Below are 23950 nucleotides of genomic sequence, written 5' to 3'. Positions count from 1 at the left end.
AATTAAAAAAGTTGCTTATTATGTAAGTATATAAGTATGTAGTATTGGATCAAGAAGAACTTGAATAAGTAACTTGCAGAGCATATTTCAGTCTTGAAATTTTATTAAATTTTACTTGACTCAAGTAAACACACATATCTTAAAAAATCAATAATTATTTCATGCAAAACTATCTTCAATCACAAAACAATCTAACATAATTCGATAAAATAACCCACAATAATGGAGTAAAGTCAAAAACGTGTGATAAAACATTATATAAAATTCATATTGTCTTATTTACAAAATTATCACCTGTTACGAGTGAACCTTGCGCGATTTGCTTTTAGACGGGGTTGATGAAAAGTTACAATTAAAAGTCATGTCATCATTAAAAATATCAGACATAGACATAGCATTACTTTTACTGGGTCCTTGCACAAGAAATTCAATATCAGTTCCAGAATTCTCTTTATCGTCCACTTTAACATCTGCTAAATGGAAATCTGTAATTTTCCTAACAGAATCATTTGAATAAAACTGGACATTATTTGACGAATTCTCATCATTAAACCCACTATCTATTCTCATCCACGGTATATTAGATATCTCTTTTAAAGCAGTCTTATTACTATTGACTGTTGACACATTTGTCACAGTCAGTTCGGAGGGTTTTATGGCACTTTCATAGTAACTAGAAGCATTTACATAAAACGTATTCTCATTAAAGCCACTATCGACTCTCTTAAAACTAACCGAGCTATCGCTCGGTTTTGTAGCGTTATTGGCACTATAATCATACTGAGATACATTTTCAGTCAAAAATTTGAGATCAACTTGATTAAAGTCTATCTTTTTATCCTCCATGCTGAGAGGATTATCACAATTATCTAAGCTACTATCTAACGACATGTGCATCGGACTCGAGAGGGCCGCTGCACGAATTTTACTAATTTCGTGAGATAACACACTACATTTATTCTTCCCTTTAATAGGTGTGTTATCCAATATATTCACTGGGTCAAATTTTGTAGACGACTGTATTTTTGATAAATTTTTTAGGGATTCAGCTTTGACTAATTGTTGTATACTTGTTTCTTCCACAAGAGACCATGTTGTTTGACTATTTTGATAATTTGATTCTGAAGGCTCATCTGAAAAAAATAATATATGAGAAAATCATGGATGCACAACTAATAGAAAAATTAATACATTTAGACAAGTTATTATATATCATTATTAATAATCAGTTGTCAGAAATTAAAATACAATAAAACTATTACATTTTTCTTATTAAATTATGTATATAGGAGTAATTATTTACATCATCAAATATATTTTGCTAATATATCTAACTTCAACAATAAATAATAACCCTCCTTATAGCACTGAGATGATAAACAAACATATGTCCCACCTAATGGTAAGTGGTAATCCACCTTTACCTTTTACCTTTAGATATAAATAGAATTTAATTAAATTGAAACAGAGATGGAATCATTATACATAGTTTTAATTTATCATTTGTAAAGAAACTTCTCAATGAAAAATATCGACAAATATAATTTTGTTAAGGTTAAGAATTATATAAAATTCTAAATGATATGTCAAAATTTGTACTCAAATTTTCAATTGCTAAACAGTGTTCTTCATATAATCGCAAATATATAAATATATTAAAAATCATACCTTGAGAATGATCACGGAAAGAAGTATCCATACTTATGTCCATACTGAAATCGAGTTTCTGTACAGATCTACTTCTGTGGAGACTGGACAAGCTGAGGCTGCGCCTCTCCGAGAATGAGACTGAACTCTTCCTACTCCTCATTGGAGACTCTTTGAGTGACGCGCTCCGTTTTACATACAACTTACTAAGGGTTTTACAGAAACACCCCCTCTTTTTGTCACTTTCTGAATCTGACACTATGCAGTCGAGACATGTTGCCATCGCATCTGATTCAGGTGAAGTAAAATTATTTTTCTGAAAATATAAACAAGTGTATTTATTTATACCTGCTATTGACAGAGACACATTACAGATAAAAATTAAAAACGATAAATTGATGTGCTCACTTCAAAATTTTAGCTGGCGCAGTAGCATTTAAAGCCATAACTTAAATAATAAATTCAAAAACAATAATAAAAAAATACTTTCTAGAACTTAAAAACTGAAGTTATAGTAAAAATTACTTTTAATAAAATAACAGTTAATAAAATTTGTGTAAGGTAGGGCCAAAATTTAAAAACCTAATACTCATATTAAATCTCTCGCGAAAATTATAGCGGAATTCCGTTGTAATTATAAATTAGGCGCAAATTTTCAGTCGAAAAGAAAACTAATCTCCCAGTTTTCTTTTCAACTGAAACCCTTATTATATTATATATATAATATTTATTACCAGGTCAAATAAATAAGGTTTAGAGAGAAAAGGATTGTCAGTAATTCGAATCTTAGAGTCCCATTGCTAGCAATATACCAGGTTAACCTTCTCATGGTTCTCCCTGGAATCCATCGTGGATAATTCTTATGGAATTTGTCACTAATAGTGATGTAACCAAAGTAACCTTCTTTCTCCCTCACCCATCATCTGTCTACTAGCATTCCTATTTTCATCCCATTAAAAAAAAGGGTATGTAATGTATATCCAAATCTTTGATGCAAAAAATTGTTACAAACATGAAATGAAGCATCATTAGATTAGTTTTAATTATAGGAGATATTGGCTGTGTGATAGTAATATTAACTAAATAGGGTGGATATACATTATCAAAAACTTATTTCTTAATTGGATTATTTTAGGAAATTTCACATTCCTTTGTTTAGTGTTAATTCTGATTTAGCATTGTTACATTATTTTGTTTCATACAAAGTTTACTAATGTGACTATACCTATCACTACCATCTTATGGTAAGTAGACAATGTCGCCCAAATAGGATAGTTGCCATCACTGCATTCGGTACGGTGATAAGGTGTAAAATAAATCCAAAATACACGAGTATAAACTTGTACTTTCTCTATCAATATGTTGTCACTTGTGCGCTTTGTATGAAAATTTCAAAAATAACTTTCACATTTTGACAAATACCTTTTAAGAAAATTTGTTCAATTTAATGTTATAGATTTTGATTAGAAATGAATGCTTGTAAATAATAAACCTCCATATGTATATAAGATTTTACCTCTTCATCACTGGAAGTGACTTTGTTAACTGGTGAAATGGATGTAGAGGCAAGAGAAGATGATGTACCAGACTCTTGGTCCATGCGTTTTGGAGTTTTAAACTGTATTGGACTAAAACAAGGCTCGCCAAAGTCCACAACATCCAATATTTTATTGCGATAACATGGTTTACCACTTGCAGAAGAATTTTTCCTTAATGGGGTCTCGAATGTACGTTTCATTCCTTTAGTCACTAAATCCTGACTCTAAAAGAAAGAGATATTTTTACTTGAGTAAACATAGATTTACCAGAGGGAGTTTTGTACAAAAGTCGATTGCTTGGGTACCTCTGTCCCATTCGTGTTTCAACCGTGAAGCAGTTGTGTTTGCATGGCTGTGTTTCGGTTTGAAGGGTGGGATATGGCGTGAATTTACTGGGTACAGAGGAATAACACCTGAGTCCTCAGGAATGGCAACGCATGGGGGGTATCATGGGCGAAACAGTATACTCTGTTATGTCCATGGTACTGCTTATGTCTATAGGCGACGGTTACCACTTTCCATCAGGTGGGCCGTCAGCTTGTTTGCCATTCTAAGTTTTATAAAAAAAAAAAAAAAAAAAAGATTTAAGCATTTTTGGATAGTCATTTTTTCATTCAAAACTTAATTTCAGCCAAGAAAAACGGGCAAAAAACTCAGCTGTTACTTTTTTTAAAAGTTTAATGAATTTGTGTGAATACAAACTACCAAGCATTATCAGATCATTAAATTAAAAAAATATATAATTAAAACAAAAATAAAAAATCGCTTGGAGTGACTAGAGCAGATCAGGCAGCATCCCTTCATAAGTATGACGGGTGAGCCAGCCATCATTGCACTCAACCTTATTTTAGAAAACTCATTAACCCGGCCTACCACGTCACCACCTATCTGGACATAGACAAAGGAAAAGACTCATGACGGTTATCATTGTCTATCAGATGCGGCGCCAGCTTCTTTGCCGTATTAAAAAAAAATATTATTACAGGCTCTATTAATGAAAAAAACAAAGTGTAATATTTTCAATATTTACACATACATGTATTTCTTTATTCCAACACAATTTATAAACGCTGTAATAGATTTGAAATGTATGCAGTATCATTAGAATCTTTGATCCCAAATGACACTGGCTATAAATATTTAAAAAAAAAAAGTTCATTATTGGTCAGTGCAACTGTGAATGGAAAATGCACTTGTTTTATACTTCTGTTATAGATTTTTTCTAAATTGACTTTGTGTTTGTGCATTCTGGATTTCAAATGCACCAACACACGTTTGCATTCTGGATTTCAAATGGTTACAAAACTTGATTTTTATATAGTTTTTAATATCATTATAGCAATAATTCATTTTATTATTTTCACCACAGAATACCTGTTTATATAAAAGTGTAGAAAATAGTATACTATACCAAATCAGGACTAAACACAACTGGTGTATGGGCTTCGTAACTTGAAGGTGGGCGTCTTTCAACATGAATCTCATCATCAGTTTGCTCTGAATCATAATGGTCCATGTCACTGTGCTCCTCGAAAAATAATTTTCTACATAGAGATCCATTTGCTGTAATTTCATAATCACCAGAAATATTCTGCTCCTGAAATTTTTAATTTTATAAGTCATCAAGTGCAACAATAGGCATATACGTATTTATGGGGAAAATTTTCTGGTACCTACTTCAGGATACGAACCAACCTTTTAATTATACGCTAATACATGTCTCATAGTATATAATGTGCCTTTTTAAGGGGTCAGGCCCCTTCTGAAAATTAATCTTAAATACGCCAATAGCAATAGGTATTTTAGTTTGGCGTTAGCTATCCTTAAAAATTGTTCTCTGGTGGCAATTATCTTAAAGAGATAAAAATTAAATATATACATTAATAACTTGACCAATATGCCAAACAGAGAAAAAAATAGGTCATAATTTAGGTGTAATAAAATTATGGCCTAGTTTTTTTCTAATTGGAATATAATTAGCGTTCACAAGATAGTAATACCACAACTTTCATGAGGGTGACGCCCTCTGATGTCTAGATTTAGGGCCGTTTTCGTTACACACGGCTTCTGACATAACTCACCCGACGCAGGGATAAATCTACATTTAATTATACCTATTAATATAAGTGCGAAAGTTTATAACGATAGATGAATGGGTGTTTCTTACTCTTTCATGAAAAAACTATTGAATGGATTTGAATGAAATTTGGTAGATAAGTAGGTTATATCCTAACTTATTATATATGATATTTTATATACGGTTTCACGAGAGTGAAGCTGAGGAATACAACTAGCAAATTATATACCTAGAATGAATTGAATTATATTCACCTGTGTAAATGTACAAAATGGTTCCAATATTTTCTCTATCTCTGGAGGCAACTCTGGTGGTAATGTAAGAACAGTTTGTGCTGAAACTAAATAATTAACATTTATTAACAGAGTTGTTGTGAGCAGGTTCGCTACCTATTCTGGATTCCTTGGATTTGTCCTTGTTTCACGAAACATCTAATAGAATATTGTATAACAGAAATATTCAAGTTTTAGATATAACACCACATCATCTTAAACTAATATTATTGATAAGGTCAAAATCAGTAACAAAATTCTATTTTAAACTCAAAAATATTTTAAGCTTCTTGTAATTTTAGGGACCACATCAGTATGGTCAATACATTATAAAATAAAACGAAATAACATATCTACTTACTATTTTTTTGTACTTAGAATACTTGTACTTGCAAATTTGACTTTTACTGATTTACACAGACTACTATTTAGACAGACTAGTAAATTAAGCAAGAGATGTAAATATTCATAGAGCCTTTTGGTACTTGGTTTGTTTTTGCCTAATTCCAAAGGGACTAGCCGTAATGTCGTAATTAATTAGATATACTAGCTAGATCAAATAAAGTCGTCAACGAGAATTAAGAGAAAAGTGTACAAATTAATGATCTAGGCTTCTGTATCCGTATGGCAAAAAAAAGTGGTAACCTCGTATGGACAGTGTAAGGTGATCTCAAATGCATTGGAGGGAGTCAGTAGATGCAGGTAGCTGAGGACCATTTATTATAGCAATCTATAGAGAAGGCCTACTTTATCAAATAGATAACGGCTGACATGATGAAGATGATGCTCAAGGTTTTATATTACTGACTACTATTTACAATTTTCAAAAAATTTACTTAATACTAGATTAATAAAAAATAAGATAAATAAATATTTGAGCCTTTGTAATAAGAAATTAAGTAATTAACAATACAATAAACATAATTTAAATTACTAGTATGAATTACTAACATATTAATAAATATTAATTCAAAATAGTTCTATACATTTATATATATTTCATGCAAAAACTACTGAACAGATTTGAGTTACATTTGATACACAGGTAGGTTTAGTTTATTTTAGAATGTAATCATCATCATATCAGCTGTTAACTTTCTGCTGCTGAACATAGGACTCCCATTTGGGGGTTTATGCCAGTAATTGCCAAGCTTGGTAGGCGGGTTGGCTATTGCAATTATCCATCATTGATTTTTTTTTTATGGGTGAAACTGGTATGGTAACCCAGCCTGCACTAACGGGATATGCTGGCGGAGCACCAGTGATAGACGAGAATGGAAACAGGCCAGTTAGCCCATCATGATGAATTCATCAGGAATTAACCTCGATAGTTTCCAAGGAAAACCGCGAGGAGGTCGACCTGGTTGGATATATTGCTAGCAGTGGGATTCTCAGTCTCCATTACTAACAATCCCTTTCCCCCTATCCTTGATCATTGGATTACCTTTGCTCAAAAAGTCACTTCTTATATTGCCCACAGAAAAGAAAGGGGTGGCCCATTCAATGCCAAGATCATAGGATATTTTATATACTGATTCATATAGGCGAAGCTACGAGAAACAGGTAATGAAATCATAAAGAGTCACAAAATGGAGTCTCAAAAATAAAAGAAACTTAATTTACAAATACATAATTTTGTACATACTGTAATGATAAATTTGCATCATATTATCCATTTTAATATAGAAAATTATTACCACTTAGTGCCTGAATTACTAATACATAATATTTCAGATGGAGGAATATATAAGGCACTGTTTATACCAGTCAATCAACATACTCCAATAAACATAAGTATAATAAATAAATAAAAAATGTATCAAATTTGACATGTTAAGATTAGAAATTATCTTACTTACCATCCTTCATGGCAACCATCTGATCTTTAATAAAACTTGTCATATGGATGCTGCTATCATTTGAAATTTGAAGCAAAGGTTTGACTTTTTTAGAAGATTCCAAAGGACTGGGCATGACCATTTCTTGAGAGAAAAATCTAGAAGTAATTGGTATAAGACATAACTATTACTTCTAAACAAATCAAACTCAAACACAATTGTATGATAACCCAATATAGTAAATGCACATTAAAACCATATCTGTTTAAATTTTTTATAAATTTATTGATTAATATATTCAGATAATTAAAGTTGCATAGAAAATGCAAACTATCAAAATATTATTGAAAAATATACGGCGTATGATTTAGGTACTAACTTTTCAGTTGCTTCCTCTGCGATTTTTTCTAAAGCAGGATCAGGAGATGGCTCGAATTGGCTATTACAAGCTACAATATCCGCGGGAACTAAGGAGCATGCTTGATCAATATCCCAATAAAAAGAACCATTATTTTTCTTCTTATATATTCTGCACATTCCTGGACTATAAAAACAAAGGTGATATCTTACTCTCCTGGAACTACTACATATTTATATTAAGGGATTGTTGATTGTTATCGTTGCTCTCACCTGCATATTGGTTTGTGTAACCTATCTATTAAGGCATTATCAAAGGGATTGCGCACTTTTTTATTCTTCGGAGGAGTAGGAGTCGATTTGTGGTTATTTGGGCTAACATTTTGATCACTCATTTCGAAAATAACGTAAAAATTTCAGAAGACAGTCATAGCACAATGACCCCGTGTTAGCGATTACCAACTAGTGTTGCCTAGTTTCGATGACAATCGATTATTAATCGCTAATAGTTTGAAAACGTATATGATTATGCATAATACAATTACATTCATTTATTTATTATCTAATTTTCAACGATTATAAGCAACTAAGATTTTAACGTTATATCGTTAAAATCTTAGTTGCTTATAATAAAAAATAAGACAATCAATTAATAACATAATCTACAGTATTGATGTGAACGGATATCAATAATATTCAATGAATCCGATTATATCAAAAATTAAACCATGAAAAAAATAATTTTGTAATTTGATAAATTAACAAATAAAAAATATCACTTGCTAATTAAGGCAGGAACTATTACATTTAAAACGAAATAAATAAAACTGATATTTGTATAAATATGTAGATATGTTGTGGATTAGTGGTTGTAAACCACAGCCATACACAAATATCAGTTTTTATTTACGTTATCTAATTTGCTATTTACTAAGAATATCTACCTATTTGTTCGTTAGTGATGCTAACAATATAAAGGAAATCGACATTCTTGTGTCTATCAATCAATAAAATATAAGAGAATATAGGTACTTATTATTGCAGTGTGGAAAATAAATATTCGTGTCTCGCATTTAATGATAATATGGTTTTAATAATTTTTAGTATTATGGTTGGTTGTAATTATATTATACATACATTATAATTAATTGTTTATTTATAAGATTTTTTTAAATGATTTTAATAAAGGTGATTTTTTACTTCTTTACAATATTAAAAAATCTTTGTTTTTTTTTCCTTATTTTTCTTTAGTGGTGTTCACCCCGATATTAGGGTATTTTACTAAGAAAAAAACGGGGAAACGACAGTAATAATAAAAATACCTAACTCAAGCAAATTTAGAAAGGATAAGGATTAGATCTAGGATATTTATAGGATATGAAGAATATACTAATACATATGAGAATATACTTATAAATATATAGGAGAAGCAATTGATGCAATTATAAATGTATTCATATAATATAACTAAATCTTAAAAAAATCTTTGTTGTTACCAGGAATATTCATTAATATTTGTATATCCTTATCTTTCAATTTCTTTTTTTTTTGTAAGTCCGATATAACCAAACACATAGAACCATTAGGAAAGTTAACAACTCTATTTTTTATTTTACGTCTTCTTTTTTTTTATACAGTAGTAATTTTTTTTACAACATTGTCACCCACTTCATTTAGTGTTGTAAGTCTGTTTTTTAAGTTTACAAAAATCATCAATGACTATTAACAGATTTTTCTGTTATAACTTTTTGGTTAGTCTGAGATTATGTTGTTATTTACGAAATAGAAAATTAATAGACATTATAAATATTGTGTTATTTAGGTTAGAGAGTACAGTACTTGATAAATATAATAATAATAATATTGAAGAAACCTTGATAAGGATTACATTCTCCAGTCCTAAAGAAGTAAGGGACGAATTACACAGGTTTTATGATGGTGTCAATGACAACAATGCATATGATTTATGTATGAAATTTTTCTGTACAGTAAAGATCCGTCAGATGATATGACAACTCACATTATAAAACTAAAGAATATATGATTCAAACTGGTACAGGAACTTGCAAAAGCAGAAAATAATACTAATTTGCCGAATCTTTTGCTGATTTTCGAAGTCCTAGACACGTTTCCTGAATAGTATTTCTCTTTCAAGTTTAGTTGGTTATTAATGTCAAAAAACTAACTAGTCAGTTGTGTGCTCATGCACGTGCTCTTACAGAAACCGCTTGTTCCTACTGTACTAGTAAGATTATTGGACAAACATTGATGACCAAAGTAAAGAAGAAGTTTACTAAGAAGGAAAAGGTTAAACTTCAAGAAAGAACGCGAGACTTCAAAGCCTACCGACAAGAGGAAATGTTTCTTTTGTAAAGAAGTAGGACATCTTATGGACAAATGTTCTAAGAAGAAATCTAGTCGCATAGATAAAGAGACTGTTTTAAGTATGAACATGATGCTGATATTGGTGAATTCATAAGACATGGTTGTCGATAAGGATGGTTGGTATGTAGATAATAAACCCACAAATCATGTAACAATGCGTCAGGATCTTTATCAGGATTTTGAATACTTTGGTGAATTTCACACTGTGACAGCGGGTAACAATGTCAAATATCAAAGCCATTGGTAAGAGCATTATTAATGTTATAGCTGATGTTGATGGTAAGGAAGAGAATATATATCGTCGGAATGTCTAATATGTACCTCAAATTGGTAAAAAATATTTTCGGTTTTATCAGCTTAGGATAAGATTCTTGAATGTCTGCTATCATTATCATCATTTTAGCAATTGTCTGTCCACTGCTAGACATAGGGCTCCTTATAGACCGCCATAAGGAACGGTCTTAAGCCACCTACATCCACTGACACTCAGCAACGCATTTGAGATCATCACTCCATCTAGTGGGAGGGTAGGAGGGGGGGGGGTCGTTCAACACTGCGTTAGCCCGTACGAGGTCGGCACTCAAGAACCTTTCTTCCTCATCGGTTGTCGGTTCTTTGAGCTATGTAACTAGTCTATTGTACACTTCAGCTTGCTAATCCTTCGAACTATGTCGATTACTTTGGTTCTTTTGCAAATATCCTCGCTTAGAATTCAATCAGGCAAAGAAACTCCGAGCGTAGCCCTCTCCATAGCCTGCTGAGTAATTTGAAGCCTTTGCATATGGGCAATCGTATAGGACCATGTTTCGGTTTCATAAGTCGTCACTAGCAACATGTACTGGTTAAAGGCCTTGGTTTTCAAACTTTGAGATATTTTGGATGATAAGATGTGATGTAGTTTTTTGAACGCTGCCCAGCCGAGTAGGATTTGGCCCGACCTCTAGGTCGAAGTTCGATTTACCTGTAACCTAAACAAGTTGTCTCAGGTATACATACTCGTCGACAATTTCTAGCGTAGTATTCTCAATCGTACCTGTTATAGGTGTGACATGGATGTTAGACATGATTTTAGTCTTGTCCATGTTCATCTTAAGAGCTATCTGTTGAGAAGCACCATTGAGGTCATTGAGCATAGGATTCAAATCCTCCAGGGACTCTACCCTGATTACTATGCCATCGGCAAATCGAAGGCGAGTGATGTATTCGCTATTAATGTTTATAATATATGTAATGGGTGTAATCGAATATGAGTTGGGATTTAAAATAAACGGGTTTAATGAAGAAGGTATTTAAGGTGAAAAAGCAACTGCACCTGGACAAGTTATTCAAGTAGATGTTGGTAAACCCTTCCCAAGTTCTGCATTTAAATGTAAGCATTTTGTTTTATTTATGGAGGACTACATACGATTTCGTAATTTAGTTTTTCATTTTACGCGAAAAATCAGAAGTATATTAGAAGACATGCTGGCTGAAGCTGAGACAGTAGAACATACACATAAGAATAACGATAACGGTGGTCAGCGATAACGATCTACGAGTTTAAAAATATGATGCGATAGATGTGGTATAGTAGATGTTATAATATGTAATGTGTAATTTGTAATTATGTTATTTATACTGTAAGTGATATTGTGTGTTCGTTTGTGTATATTGTGTAGATTTTATAAACTGTAAAAGTGACATCTACTGCTATATCTGCTTGTTCATACTATCAACCCTTGAAGAGTTTCCTGCTGTTCAAGGTACAAGGTTTAAGGTACGAATATCTCTAAATTTCTCTTGTGATATGAATGGTTGCAGTTTAATATTTTGTAGATTTTGCATATTTGTCAATTGCGGTCCTTTTTCTTTATATCTATTCTTGAACAGAAGCTTTCAATTTATTTTCATTCATCAGTAACCACATATTTTTATTAATTTCAATTTGTACTTAACAAGACCTTTATTACAATATATACTTTGATTTACTGTTATTATAAACATTGCCAAACTTCAATATGAATACGCTTTCCAAAATGTTTCTAACCAGCATACATTTATTTATTTATTGCTTTATTTATTTCTCTTTATTGCACCAAAAATATAAAAATAAACAATGACATATAAACAATTCAACTGAAATACAGCAGCATGTACAGATCAAAATATACACAAAAAGGTACAAAAGGCGGTCTTTTGTCTAACATTGAAAACTAATCGAAACATGTCATGTTTCGGTTGGTTTTCAATATTTTTATTTCATATTGAAAACCCAGAAGGTAAATAATTATTCATTTTCAGCGATTTAGAACCGCACTATATATAATTATTTAGGTTAAAGGATGTGAGTACATATTAATATTATTGTTCTAAAAAAAATTTTCGCCCACGAATGCTCAGGCTGTGAAATAAGGCTATAGTGATTGTTTACCATCAGACAGGCTTTATGCTTAATTGCACCTTTGTGGCGTAAAAAGAAATATATTTTTTTATAATTGTCATCGTTGAATATAATTAAGTATCATAGACCTAAATGCGGCCCTGCCGGCGGAACTGTTGAAAACATGTATTATACTTATTATAAATCGGAAAAACAATAGTTTTGTGCCTTGTTTCAAAGTTTTTATATAATAGTATGCTGTTTCATAAAATTATCTAAAGATTATTTGCAAATACATACTCAATATATATTATGTATATACTGTATATATATAATATATACATACATAATCAAAAAAGGTTTACATACCGATGAAAAGTTCAATCTGGTCCATAAATTACACTATCTCACAAATATGTATTGCACTTTCCAATTTTCACGTTCTTTTTAAAACTTGTAGTGGTCAAAATAATAAAATTTACGATATTTAATATTATATAATTTGAGTATGCAGCTTATACAGCTTATCAATATGATGAACTGGTGTACTTCACAATTTGATAGAGTATTATTACACGTGGCAAAAAAAGACAGTAACATTCCTTTTATTATAAAAGCGAACAAAAAAGATATATCTTACTTATGCTTTGTCTGCTTCGTTATTAAATTTCTGTGTGATTAATTAACTGTGTATGAAGTTCATTAAAAATAACATAGATTAAAACCAATAACTGGCATTCTCTTTCTATGGCGAATAATGACGGCATAATTAGATGAGAGTGACTTCGTCGTCAATGCGTCAGTCTCTACCAAGCTGTCAGTTAATGTCAGTTATCAAATACAAATAGGTTACTTTTGGTCAGTTTCTAAGAATTTGAAATTTAAAATTTTTGTTTTTGTATTAACATACTTATATTTAAATTTTGACAGTGTATGTTTTTATTGTCATTATTTTTAATAATTTTCCTATTAAAGGTACTACTATTACTGACTTACGTTTTATGTCTTGTTAATAACCGTCTTCAAAAGTTTAATAACTTTCGAACTAATTTTGTAATAGCTAATATTTTTTTTAAATATAATTTTTATATTATTGTTACAGCCGTATTTGCTATGCAAAACATTAGTATGAGTTATGAACCAATGGACATTGATATAAGTAACAATTCTGAAGTTGCTATGGATGTTTCATACGAAAACCACAATTGTAATTCTAATCTTATCAAGCCGTTTTTGAGAGAAGACATTTCATGTACGCCTTTGCATGATAAAACAAATTTCTCCAGCTCTGTTGCAAAGCAGCCAGAATACCAAAGTATAAAGAAATACCATATAATCATTGATAAAAAAAAGGGAATTAATTCTAAAAGAAGGACTATATTGCTATCATTTATAATTATAACCTGTGTGTCGATCATTGCTTTCCAAATTATTAATATTCAGTGTTATAATTTAGACCTAGAATCTCTAAAAGGAAAACTTCACAGTGCTATATATGGGCAAGAAGAGGCTATAAATGCTATAATTGATATATTACAAAGCGACTCTGAACACAAAATATTATTTTTTTATGGTGGTACAGGTGTAGGAAAAACCTATACAGTGTCATTGTTATTGGCAAATGCATGGAATTATTCAAATGTATACCACTATACTTTGCCTACATTTAAAACTGATTTTTCATCAGAAATTATGATTGGTTTGTCTCTGTGTAAGTCTGCAATATTAGTGGTTGATGATGTCAATATTAATAATGATGTATATGTCATTAACCATGTAAAGAATGTCATTAAAAAGAGTGAAGAATTGGGAAGAAATATGACTGTGATATTAATCTATAATTACTCCAAAGATGATGATACATTATTTAGTGAACAATTATTACAAAAATTCCTAAATGTTAATGCATTAAAACAAGTTATAAGATTTGAATCATTAACAGTTGAACATTTGAAAAAGTGTATAGAGAATGAATTAGGAGACCAAAAGTTAAGTAAACCTGAATTTCAAAATATTATGAGAAATTTCAATGTTTTATTACATGGTTGCAAAGGTGTTAGCAAGAGAATAAATTATCTGAAATTTGTGTAAGGTAACTTATTAATAGTAGGTAGTATTGGAATAGATTATTTAAATTAATAGATGTAGTATTTAATTATATAGTAGTATTCATTTACTGAGTAGTGTATTTGTTCCTATTTTGAAATGTAATTATAATTGTTGTAATATTCATTTGTACAGGGTGATTGACAATAAAATTATTTTAATAGATCAAAAGAACTTTATTTTAGAGAATGTTACATGATAATCGGCAATGCAGAGGTTCAAGAAAGTATTTTGAATACAAATATATTTACTGACAACTCTTTAATACATCTACACTTTCACATTTGGAAATTAGTCTACAACAAACTTAGCTTTCTTTATAATAAAGAGTAAATTCTAACTTAAAATTTGTGGTGCATAAATTATGAAATATTACTTTGATCTTAGTTATTTCTAACTATAAAACACAAAATTATCTCATCCACAGATTTAAACAATGGTGCAATATTGATCACATCTTTGACTAAGATATTTTTACATTCTTCTCCAATATAAGTAAATTGATAGTCTAATAATCACTTCAATATAATATTGAAAACAGGCTTACAAATAATACCAATGCAACATAGAACATTCAACTTTTTTAATAAGTATTTCAACTAATGCAATTAATTCTAGCTGAATGGTTAAAATTTTATTCTATCAAGAGGTTTCAGCAAGTATAACAAATTTATTTTTTAAAATAATAAAACAGAAACATTTATTTCTAATATATGAAACTTTTTATACCACATTGCACTGCACCCATATTATCTATTTATATATAAACACCATGAAACCATTTGGAACACACGAGGGGCATTGAGCATAGTGGCATCATGTGATTCAGTACAAATTAGTTATAGTTACCCATATGTGTATTCAAATGGTCCCTTAGGTAATTAAAATGTAAGTACAATATTAAAAATAACAAATTTAAGATTTTAGCATTTACTGTTTAAGATAGTAATAAAACAAGCAGCCAATAGAATAAAGTTGGAATATTATTTAAAAAAGCTCCCCTAAATGTTAAAGCCAGTGAGATAAATGCATGCAAACAGGTAAATGTGCACTATTAACAATTTGCGGAGAGCTGATATATTTTTAAAGATAACATTCAAATATTATGTTTATAATGGTTGATATTCTTTTATATACTGATGATTATTTGGAACACTGCTGAGGGAAGACAATACAAAGTAGATACATTTATTTCTTTTTTTTTGTGAAGATCTCTGGAAGAAATATGAAAGGTTTGTGCATTTAGTTTTGCATAATGTTCTCATGAATATTTGATATTTAGTTAAATTATATTTCGTCAGAATTAATACAATAGACTCCAACAAGAATGTAAGTAATATTAAAGTTAATATGTATAAAATTTACTGTACTAAGTATATTTAAAATTTGATGATAATTTTATAAAATGTGGTGGTAAAATTTCCTAAATGTTCATTATTAAAAAAAAATGAAAGCTACATTGACTTTCTGTTATGATAAAAACATATTTTCAATAATTTTACCATTCAGTTAGGTTCAAAATGCAAAAAGGTCTATAATCTGGACATATGTGCGAAGACATGCCACTTGTTGAACAGTTCACCAACAAATGAACTAGACCTACTTGCTGTGTTATAGCAAATATTGGATACTAGGAACTAATGCACTGTGCTTCAATTGTGTCCAAGTATTTTAGATTATAAATAAAACCCATTTGGATGCTATGGGATAATATGTTATAGCCTCCTTATATGGCGAGAGACCTGTGTCCAACATGGGGTCTTAAAGTCTGTTATAATAATAATTTTTAATAATGACCCTGAACTACTAAGCACAGCTATATTGTATATATTGTATTAGAAATAGCTCAGCTGATATTCACCTTTGTGTACTCTTTCCCTTCTAATTTTAACCCCATTAAGATGTATTATAGTCTCCTACGATCCATCACATAAAATCCAATATTTTAATCTAAAACACAAATAAGAAATTTTTGCAATTCCCTCTGCATAGCATGAATCAATATGTTGACATATCAAAACAATGGTCAATCAACGGTTTAGATAACTATGTGATAATTAACTGTGAAATTAAATAAAACCAAATTTCGTAAATAAATAGCTTACAACTGTAATCCCAGATGGGACACACAAATTGTCAAAACAATTTTGCCGATAATTTTTTTTTTACCATGTTGGATTAAGGCAAGTCATAACAAAGGTTAAGTCGAATGACTTGATAATATTTTGTTAAGCTTACTGAAATCCAACATGGGAAACCATTTGCCTACCGCGGTTCCTTTTTATATCTTGGGGGTTTGAACGGTTTTTAGTTGCATTGAAAATTCAAATATACAATTTTTTTGTCTAATTCAAGATCACTGAGGTCTCTTTGTGTCGATATATCATGTTAGATCACAATACTTGATGCTATGGCAATCAATATAGCGTGTTGTATTTATGACCATTCAAGAGAAATCCGTTTTCAGGTATTGGATGCTTACAAACTTTGTATCCGTAATACATAATTTGTATTTGTATGAATAAATATGTAAAATAGATAATAGTGATACAGTTAATAATATCTACTTAAATATCTAATCCATCGAGGATTGATGATTTTCAACCGAGCGATTGATCGTTTTTGTATGAAATGTGTTTTTTTTTTTCATAGGTATTTTGGGTTAAAGATCCATGTGGAAAGTTGGTTAAGCATACAAATGTTGCCCATGGAAACGCTACACTCTTATCGTTATATCCTAAACAATTACTATGTATTTTTAGAAGAATTATTTAGGTACCTACGCGGGGTATTTTTTTGTAAATTTTTAATCAATTTTCATATCACAAAGGACCTCTGTGACCTAAAATCTAATATATTTTCCTCTATTTTATATTCGGTCTGTTCTACACTTGAGATAATGGATATCTAAGTAGGTATGCAACTAAAAAATATTACCGTTTCATTAATACTGGAAAAACAAATTCTGCATTTCTTTTAAAAATGTCAGCCAAATATCGCAACGTTTAACCTTTTTTAAGTACTGGCCATTTTAATTAATTATATATTTAATAAATAATAGTTTAATCTCGAAAACATTGAACGCGTATCTATATAAGTAATATTTAATTGTTATTTGAAATAAATATCTAACTAAAATCAACACTGGTAAATTTTCACATTTACATTTCTATAAAGGGGGCTGAGATTTATTTCTAAAATACTGGACTGTAATTTTTGTTATTATGTAGGTAATATCACGCTATAGGTATCTCAGCAGAAAACATAAATTTTTATATAAATGTTATCTGTGATAAAAGTAGGCAATTTAGTACCTACTTAAGTAACTATATATTTAAACATCATTGGAGAGCAAGTAACAAAATTAAATTCGATATCTATAAGTATAAACAAATTCGAAGAGAACTAGATAACGAATTTTTGTAAAATGTATTTAAAAGAAAAAAAAAAGACACTTATAATAACAATATTGTAAAGACGATACTTTTAACATGCAATGTGCAAATCAATATCTATTTACACAATGTAAGTAATGTACTATGTAGGTATGTATAATATGTTCAAAATTAATTTAAAACGTTGATTAAATACTAAATATGCGTAACAATAAAGACTAGAATACATTTTAGTTGTTACAGTTATTGGCACTAAATTTAATAATAATAATGGCACAATACTATGTACTATGGATATGGTGAAAATTTCACCATGATTGATTACGAATTTTATGTAAGTATGTTACATATAATGTGATGTATTTTATTTAATTACAATTCCAACTCCCATGATGTTATAAAGTAAGTTTTGCTAACTATGCTAAATTATTTTACAAAATTGTAAAAAACATGATTAAACATTGTTTACATCTAATTATATTTCTAAGAAATACTGAATTTACTGCAGACTTACAGTTATAGATTCAATAGTTAAAGCACATTTTCTTAAGTGAAACTGTGCAAAAAACACTTTATATTACACATTAATATCACTTGGAAAAGCTCTTCTGCGTGAATACACAAACCAACAAACCATTCTCTTGCACAGTTATCACTTTAAATTTTATTAGCTATTAAATATAATATTTTTGATATTCAGGTACAATTAAAATCAATGTCGCGAATGAAATTAGCAGAAATAAAAAGAAATTTATATAATATGATACCAAAGGTCTGTTTAAAAGGTACTCCTCAATTACTCATGTTATAAATTGTAGATAATAATAGAATATATTAAGCACCTACTGTTTCATAATAAATAATTACTTTGTGGATAATGAGGCCTTTAGTATCTGGTTTATACAAGCATTAAGCGGATAATAGTAATAACATTAAAATCTAAAATTGACGAAATTGATATAATCCACTTAAAATGTAAAAAGTTATAATGAATCCGCACACTAGCCACATAGTTGAAGAAAATTCCAACTCAATTATACAGTCTAAAGTAGATAAAAATTTTATTTTTAATAATCTACTAGAAATCTTCTCACTGTTACGATGCATATAGTGCCAATAACTGCATGATTCATTAGTTACTTAAATCTTACTAGCTAGGTATTTGATAACAAATAGAACACCATTTTTAAGCACGACAAAACATTCATAGTTAAAAATGTAGAGAGACTTACTGAGAAATGTGCTAATAATTCTAAACCTTGAATTTTGCTGTTTTATAATATAATGTAGATTCATTAGTATCAGATCTGTTGGTATTTTGAGATTTCTTGAATTTTGGGCTTTGTCTCGATATTCGTTGACAATTTTCGATTGTGGCCGAGATCAGGATTTTGTACATTTACTATAACTAGCACAAAGCGTTGGATCGTTTATCGGTATCACATTTTAGCCACATTAGATTTTTTTCTGGATTTCTTCAAGGCTGACTGCAGATAAGAAGTAAATTGCTTATATTGATTTACATAACATTTATCTATACGAAATTAACTTAATTCCTTGGGATTACAAAGAAGTTCTAATAAAATTCGTGTAGTTTTCATAGCAGATTTGGATATTTTTTTTTTATATCAATAGCTTCCTAAGGATGTTTTATGGTCTCTTTTATTCAATACTTTGAAGAGTTACAATTGTCGCAATCGCGTCACCGTTACATAAAATTTTCTTTAAGAGACCATATTCCTTTGGCGCCAAAGATTGGTAAGAAGGGACTAGTTAGGAGCGATGAAAATGTATTGCTGTCCACTTGTTGTGGCGTTTGTGCCATATACGAGTCTCCTGTGACTGGTGTGTAGCACGTCTTCCTTCGGCATCCACACTTTGGGTCACGCAGACATATGCTATAACAGCTACATCATCCCCGAGAAGATGCACTCTAGGATTTAATATAGTTGTATTAGTTTTGACGTGGGTGGGAGTGTTATCAATAAAGAATTTGTGGAATTCTACTCCCTCCACGAGGTTGCCTAGTGCGTCGGGATCGAACGCAGTTACATTGGGATCACATAATTTGGAATATGTTTCGTAGTCACCATTATTAATAGCATCTATTAGTACTTCAGTGATTTTAATTACTTCAGCACGACGCAATGAAGCATTGCTATCACCACGAGCTTTGCCAAATGAATCTGCTTTGGATAATCCTTCTTCATCATGTTCCTTAGAAATTACAGTGCAAGCTCGATCTACACCCTTTTTATCTTTATCCAAGTCGTCATCTTCCAGAGTAGTACTGCTATCAGTCGATTCTTTTACCTGGGATCCATCGCCTTTCTTGTTTACCATGGATTTGCCAGAAAAGTTGCGAGTGGCTAACATAGTTGTTAAAATTGCACCCTTTAATTTACGACGTGCATTGAATTTCTTCAAGCAATCTACGGTTTCTTGCCTATGCATTACTGAAGCAACACGTTCGCGATGACAAATCCATGGATGTTTTAGAGCTTCTGAAGCTGTGATTCTCTTACTTGGATTAACAGTCAACATTTGATTTATGAGGCTTTTAGCTTCAGGTGTCACAGTATCCCATTCAGGTGATGGATAATCGTAGGCTCCGGCCTTAATTTGTCCGTATAATCGATGTTGATCTTCATCCCAGAATGGTGGATATCCAACAAGCAAAATGTATAAAATTACACCACACGCCCAAATGTCTACTGGCTTTCCATAAGGCTCCTTCTTTAAAACTTCTGGGGACAGATAACCCGGTGTCCCTGCAAATCCAAACCACGCTTGCTGATCACCTTGCACTTCAATGGCTAAACCGAAATCTGCCAGTTTTACAGCAGCTCCTTTAGCTTTACTGGCCAGTAAAAGATTCTCCGGTTTTAAGTCTCTGTGCACAACTCCATTATGATGGCAATGATGTACAGATTCTAGAATTTGTTGTATACAATGAGATGCATCAGCTTCGGAGTAGAATTCACGAGCCACAATGTCTTCAAACAATTCACCGCCAGTAACAAGGTCAAATACGAGATAATGAAAATGTTCCTCTTGAATGGAATCATGTAATCTTACGATATTAGGGTGCTGTAATTTTCGACAAATTCTCGCCTCCCTTTCTAATTTTTGAAAGTCTCTAGCCGAGAGTTTTTTAGTGTTAATAATTTTGGCCGCAAATTCATATCCAGTCGATTTTTGAACAGCTCGTCTCACTATTGAAAACGCTCCCTTACCTAATTCTTCTTTCAGGTCATAATTATCGGAAAAACGAGTGCTAACACTTTCACGATTTGGATTGGCCATGATTGACACAATTTACTTACTTTATTTGCTCCAAATAGGCAACTTACTGCGTAATATTTGAGCACGATTTTCTTTTTTAGTAGGTACCTTAAACAAGGAAAAGAAAAAATTATTATTAGTCATTAAAGTTAAAAAAAAAACACTCTTTGAAAGAACTAATTCCGATATGTATTCTCTAACAATTTAACAAACAACTTGAATGAATACCTGACGCTATAAAAATTTCTCCTATTGCAAAACACTGTCAGTCATACTGATTCAAAATTATGTGATAAGAGAATGTAAGGATACGATAAGTATAAATACTGTAATGTACTTATACTATTAACTTTTGTCATATTGCTTAAAAGTGTATAAATCATAAGTAAAGGACATTCAAAGACAATAATGTCTGAGTCTTAAGTACCTACTTGTTATACATATAATTAGTAAAATTATAAAAAATATTTTGTCAGTTTTTAATAATTTAGTTTTAATATTTTTCTTTCTTCACTTTTTATTTACGAAATATATGTTACTAAAATATTTTTTAAAGAATTATTTATATTATTTTAGAGTTGCTAACGACAAGCCTTTAATTTTTTGTACTTAATTTCTTGTCGAGTATTATTTGTACCTATTGAAGAAATAACTAAATATGTTGAGTTCCCTTATATTTTTTATTTGCTCAACTGTTTAATATTACTTGTGGTTGATATTAGGTTAACAACTGCTATTTATATTTTGCAGTGATGTACCTACTAAGATTGCATCTATAGTATATTTGTAAAGACTATATTAAAAACCTGTTTGTCTATTCATATTCCACTTACGAAATGTTCAAAATAGATATTGTCAAGGAGCGGACGATATTTATCCGAATGAGAAGCGTCGACACTATTTTGGTCACCCACTCTTAATTGAAGTTACAAGCTCAATATAAAACGCGTAGATGCCTAGACAATAGTAATCGTGGTCACAAACATAGACTTCTAATATTAACATCACGGCACCGGGATGACATTCCGTTAGCGCAAAATAATCGATACACCATTGTCTCAACACATTCACCAAAAATCCCGAGTAAATTAATCCACTTAAGGAGTACAAAACGATCAATGTTCACAATACGCTTCAAACGAAAAAAATCATAAACATTAGTTTAAAAATAACACTTATATTAATTTATATAGCAACGATATGACCAGTGCGCGACATTCAACGATATTCTTAGCAGTATTAGTATCACGGAGTGCTCCCGATATATTTTTAATCGATGAAAATAAGATATTTACACAAAATTAGGTACCGTATTTATTTTATATCCATTTGAAAAAATACTGATTTACCTATTATGTGCCCATTTTACACAATAGCCAATGAGATGAAAATCAAAAAAGAAGGGCTAGGCCCTACACCACACTCTCCTTCTGCTCCGGACACGAGCTTCGGGGTCAAATTCATAGACATTTGTGTGTTGCCAGAATGCTGCGCAGTAAATATTACATTTAGAGAGCGTTTTAGCATTTTAATGTCTGTTACAGGGGAAATTGAACTTGAATATGTTTTTTATTAAGTGGTTTGGCATTTTACCTGTTGTTTATATATAGTAATTATTTATATTTTAATTATTTATATAATAAAGATATTTTTACTCGTGTAAATACTACTTGGACTAGCTAAAATCGATATGCTAGCGCAGCGCTAAACCAAAGAGAATGTTTATTAAATTGTCTTTCTGCGCCATCTACCGGTGTGAAAGCGTAATAAAAGTAACTCGTTTGGAAACGTAAAGTTGTGTGTTAATTTGAATAATTGTTTCCGTAATTATTGTAGACAGTTAATATATTAATATATCATTGTTGTCGGCTTTTTATCTAAATTCTAGTAGATAGACTTTATTGTTGATAGTAAGTGGTTATCGCCGTCTATAGCCACCCGCAACATCAGACAAATTGTAAGTGTGTTGCCGGCGTTTTTTTTTTTTATACCACTGAGGTGGCAACCAAACATACGGCCCACCTGATGGTAAGTGGTTGCCGTAGCCTATGAACGCCTGCAATACCAGGGGATTTTAAGATAGAATAGTTATTTTTGCATTTTTTTTATTTTTACGCTAATTTCTAAATTTTATGGAAAGTGACAAAGCATTACAAATGTTTGTAGCATTATTAATGCTTTGTCACTATTTGTTATTAAAAGTGTCGTTTATTCAAAAGAGCTAAGGAGTTATTGTGTAGTGCATAGTGGTGTCTTTATATATTATTTTTAACCTAAGGTGCATAATAAAATAAACATACCCTTTGAGATAATATATATATGTATGTAAAAGAGGATGCTGAGTAACTAACTGATACATACATCAATGCACAGCCGAAACTCCTGAATTTAGAATCTAGAAATTTTACAGATAGGCTATTTACATAATATGAACGATAAGAAAGGAATTTTGAAAATTTAACTTCTAAGGGAGACCTCCTAAAACGGGGGTTGAAATTTTGTATGTGTTTCCGTCAGTTCAGAAGTTAGACACATGAAATTTTTAGATTTAAACATTTGGTTATTAGCTTTGAAGAATTCACCCCTGAAGGGGTGAAATAGGGGATGAAAGTTTATATTGGAGCCAGCGAAACTTTGGGCAAAAGACAGTATATTATATTTTAGGGTCAATGGGAACTGATCTTAGTATCG

General features: G+C 30.8%; 3 protein-coding genes across 8 annotated transcripts; 1 reads left to right on the top strand and 2 right to left on the bottom strand.

Moving 5' to 3' along the window:
• Nucleotides 1-83: 83 nt before the first annotated feature.
• On the bottom strand, nucleotides 84-8182 carry LOC113511746 (protein aurora borealis). Its single transcript, XM_026895460.3, has 8 exons — nucleotides 8003-8182; nucleotides 7752-7916; nucleotides 7394-7530; nucleotides 5517-5602; nucleotides 4597-4782; nucleotides 3164-3409; nucleotides 1669-1963; nucleotides 84-1133 (listed from the first exon to the last, which is right to left on the bottom strand). The coding sequence occupies exons 1-8, from the start codon at nucleotides 8122-8124 to the stop codon at nucleotides 298-300; spliced, it is 2073 nt and encodes a 690-aa protein (XP_026751261.1). The 5' UTR covers nucleotides 8125-8182; the 3' UTR covers nucleotides 84-297.
• Nucleotides 1831-15986, top strand: LOC113511749 (uncharacterized). 4 transcript variants are annotated; one of them, XM_052894551.1, is made up of 2 exons: nucleotides 1831-1944; nucleotides 13576-15986. In XM_052894551.1, the coding sequence occupies exons 1-2, from the start codon at nucleotides 1908-1910 to the stop codon at nucleotides 14562-14564; spliced, it is 1026 nt and encodes a 341-aa protein (XP_052750511.1). In that variant the 5' UTR covers nucleotides 1831-1907; the 3' UTR covers nucleotides 14565-15986. The 4 variants fall into 4 exon arrangements, with proteins under 4 accessions (XP_052750511.1, XP_026751264.1, XP_031769265.1 ...); XM_026895463.3 differs by lacking the exon at nucleotides 1831-1944 and adding an exon at nucleotides 13289-13448; XM_031913405.2 differs by lacking the exon at nucleotides 1831-1944 and adding an exon at nucleotides 13293-13331.
• A 3610-nt stretch (nucleotides 15987-19596) lies between these two features.
• On the bottom strand, nucleotides 19597-22731 carry LOC113511666 (calcium/calmodulin-dependent protein kinase type II alpha chain). 3 transcript variants are annotated; one of them, XM_026895342.3, is made up of 2 exons: nucleotides 22609-22731; nucleotides 19597-21367 (listed from the first exon to the last, which is right to left on the bottom strand). In XM_026895342.3, the coding sequence occupies exon 2, from the start codon at nucleotides 21278-21280 to the stop codon at nucleotides 19748-19750; it is 1533 nt and encodes a 510-aa protein (XP_026751143.1). In that variant the 5' UTR covers nucleotides 21281-21367; nucleotides 22609-22731; the 3' UTR covers nucleotides 19597-19747. The 3 variants fall into 3 exon arrangements, with proteins under 3 accessions (XP_026751143.1, XP_052750510.1, XP_026751145.1); XM_052894550.1 differs by having other exon boundaries at nucleotides 22569-22717; XM_026895344.3 differs by lacking the exon at nucleotides 22609-22731 and adding an exon at nucleotides 22093-22509.
• Nucleotides 22732-23950: the final 1219 nt, after the last annotated feature.

The sequence above is a fragment of the Galleria mellonella genome, unplaced genomic scaffold (assembly GCF_026898425.1).
Source record: "Galleria mellonella isolate WM207_F2 unplaced genomic scaffold, CSIRO_AGI_GalMel_v1 utg213, whole genome shotgun sequence".
Taxonomy (NCBI): Eukaryota; Metazoa; Arthropoda; class Insecta; order Lepidoptera; family Pyralidae; genus Galleria; species Galleria mellonella.
This window is presented reverse-complemented; position numbering and strand designations above follow the sequence as displayed.

Bases quoted from the DNA above. Each gene is read 5' to 3' on its own strand.
- LOC113511749 (XM_052894551.1), top strand. From the start codon at position 1,908: ATGCAGTCGAGACATGTTGCCATCGCATCTGATTCAG. The intron at 1,945-13,575 runs GTGAAGTAAAAT...TTATTGTTACAG, and splicing joins TGCCATCGCATCTGATTCAG to CCGTATTTGCTATGCAAAAC.
- LOC113511746 (XM_026895460.3), bottom strand. From the start codon at position 8,124: ATGAGTGATCAAAATGTTAGCCCAAATAACCACAAATCGACTCCTACT. The intron at 1,964-3,163 runs GTAAAATCTTAT...TTATATTTTCAG, and splicing joins TCACTTCCAGTGATGAAGAG to AAAAATAATTTTACTTCACC. The intron at 1,134-1,668 runs GTATGATTTTTA...TATTTTTTTCAG, and splicing joins TTTCCGTGATCATTCTCAAG to ATGAGCCTTCAGAATCAAAT.
- LOC113511666 (XM_026895342.3), bottom strand. From the start codon at position 21,280: ATGGCCAATCCAAATCGTGAAAGTGTTAGCACTCGTTTTTCCGATAAT.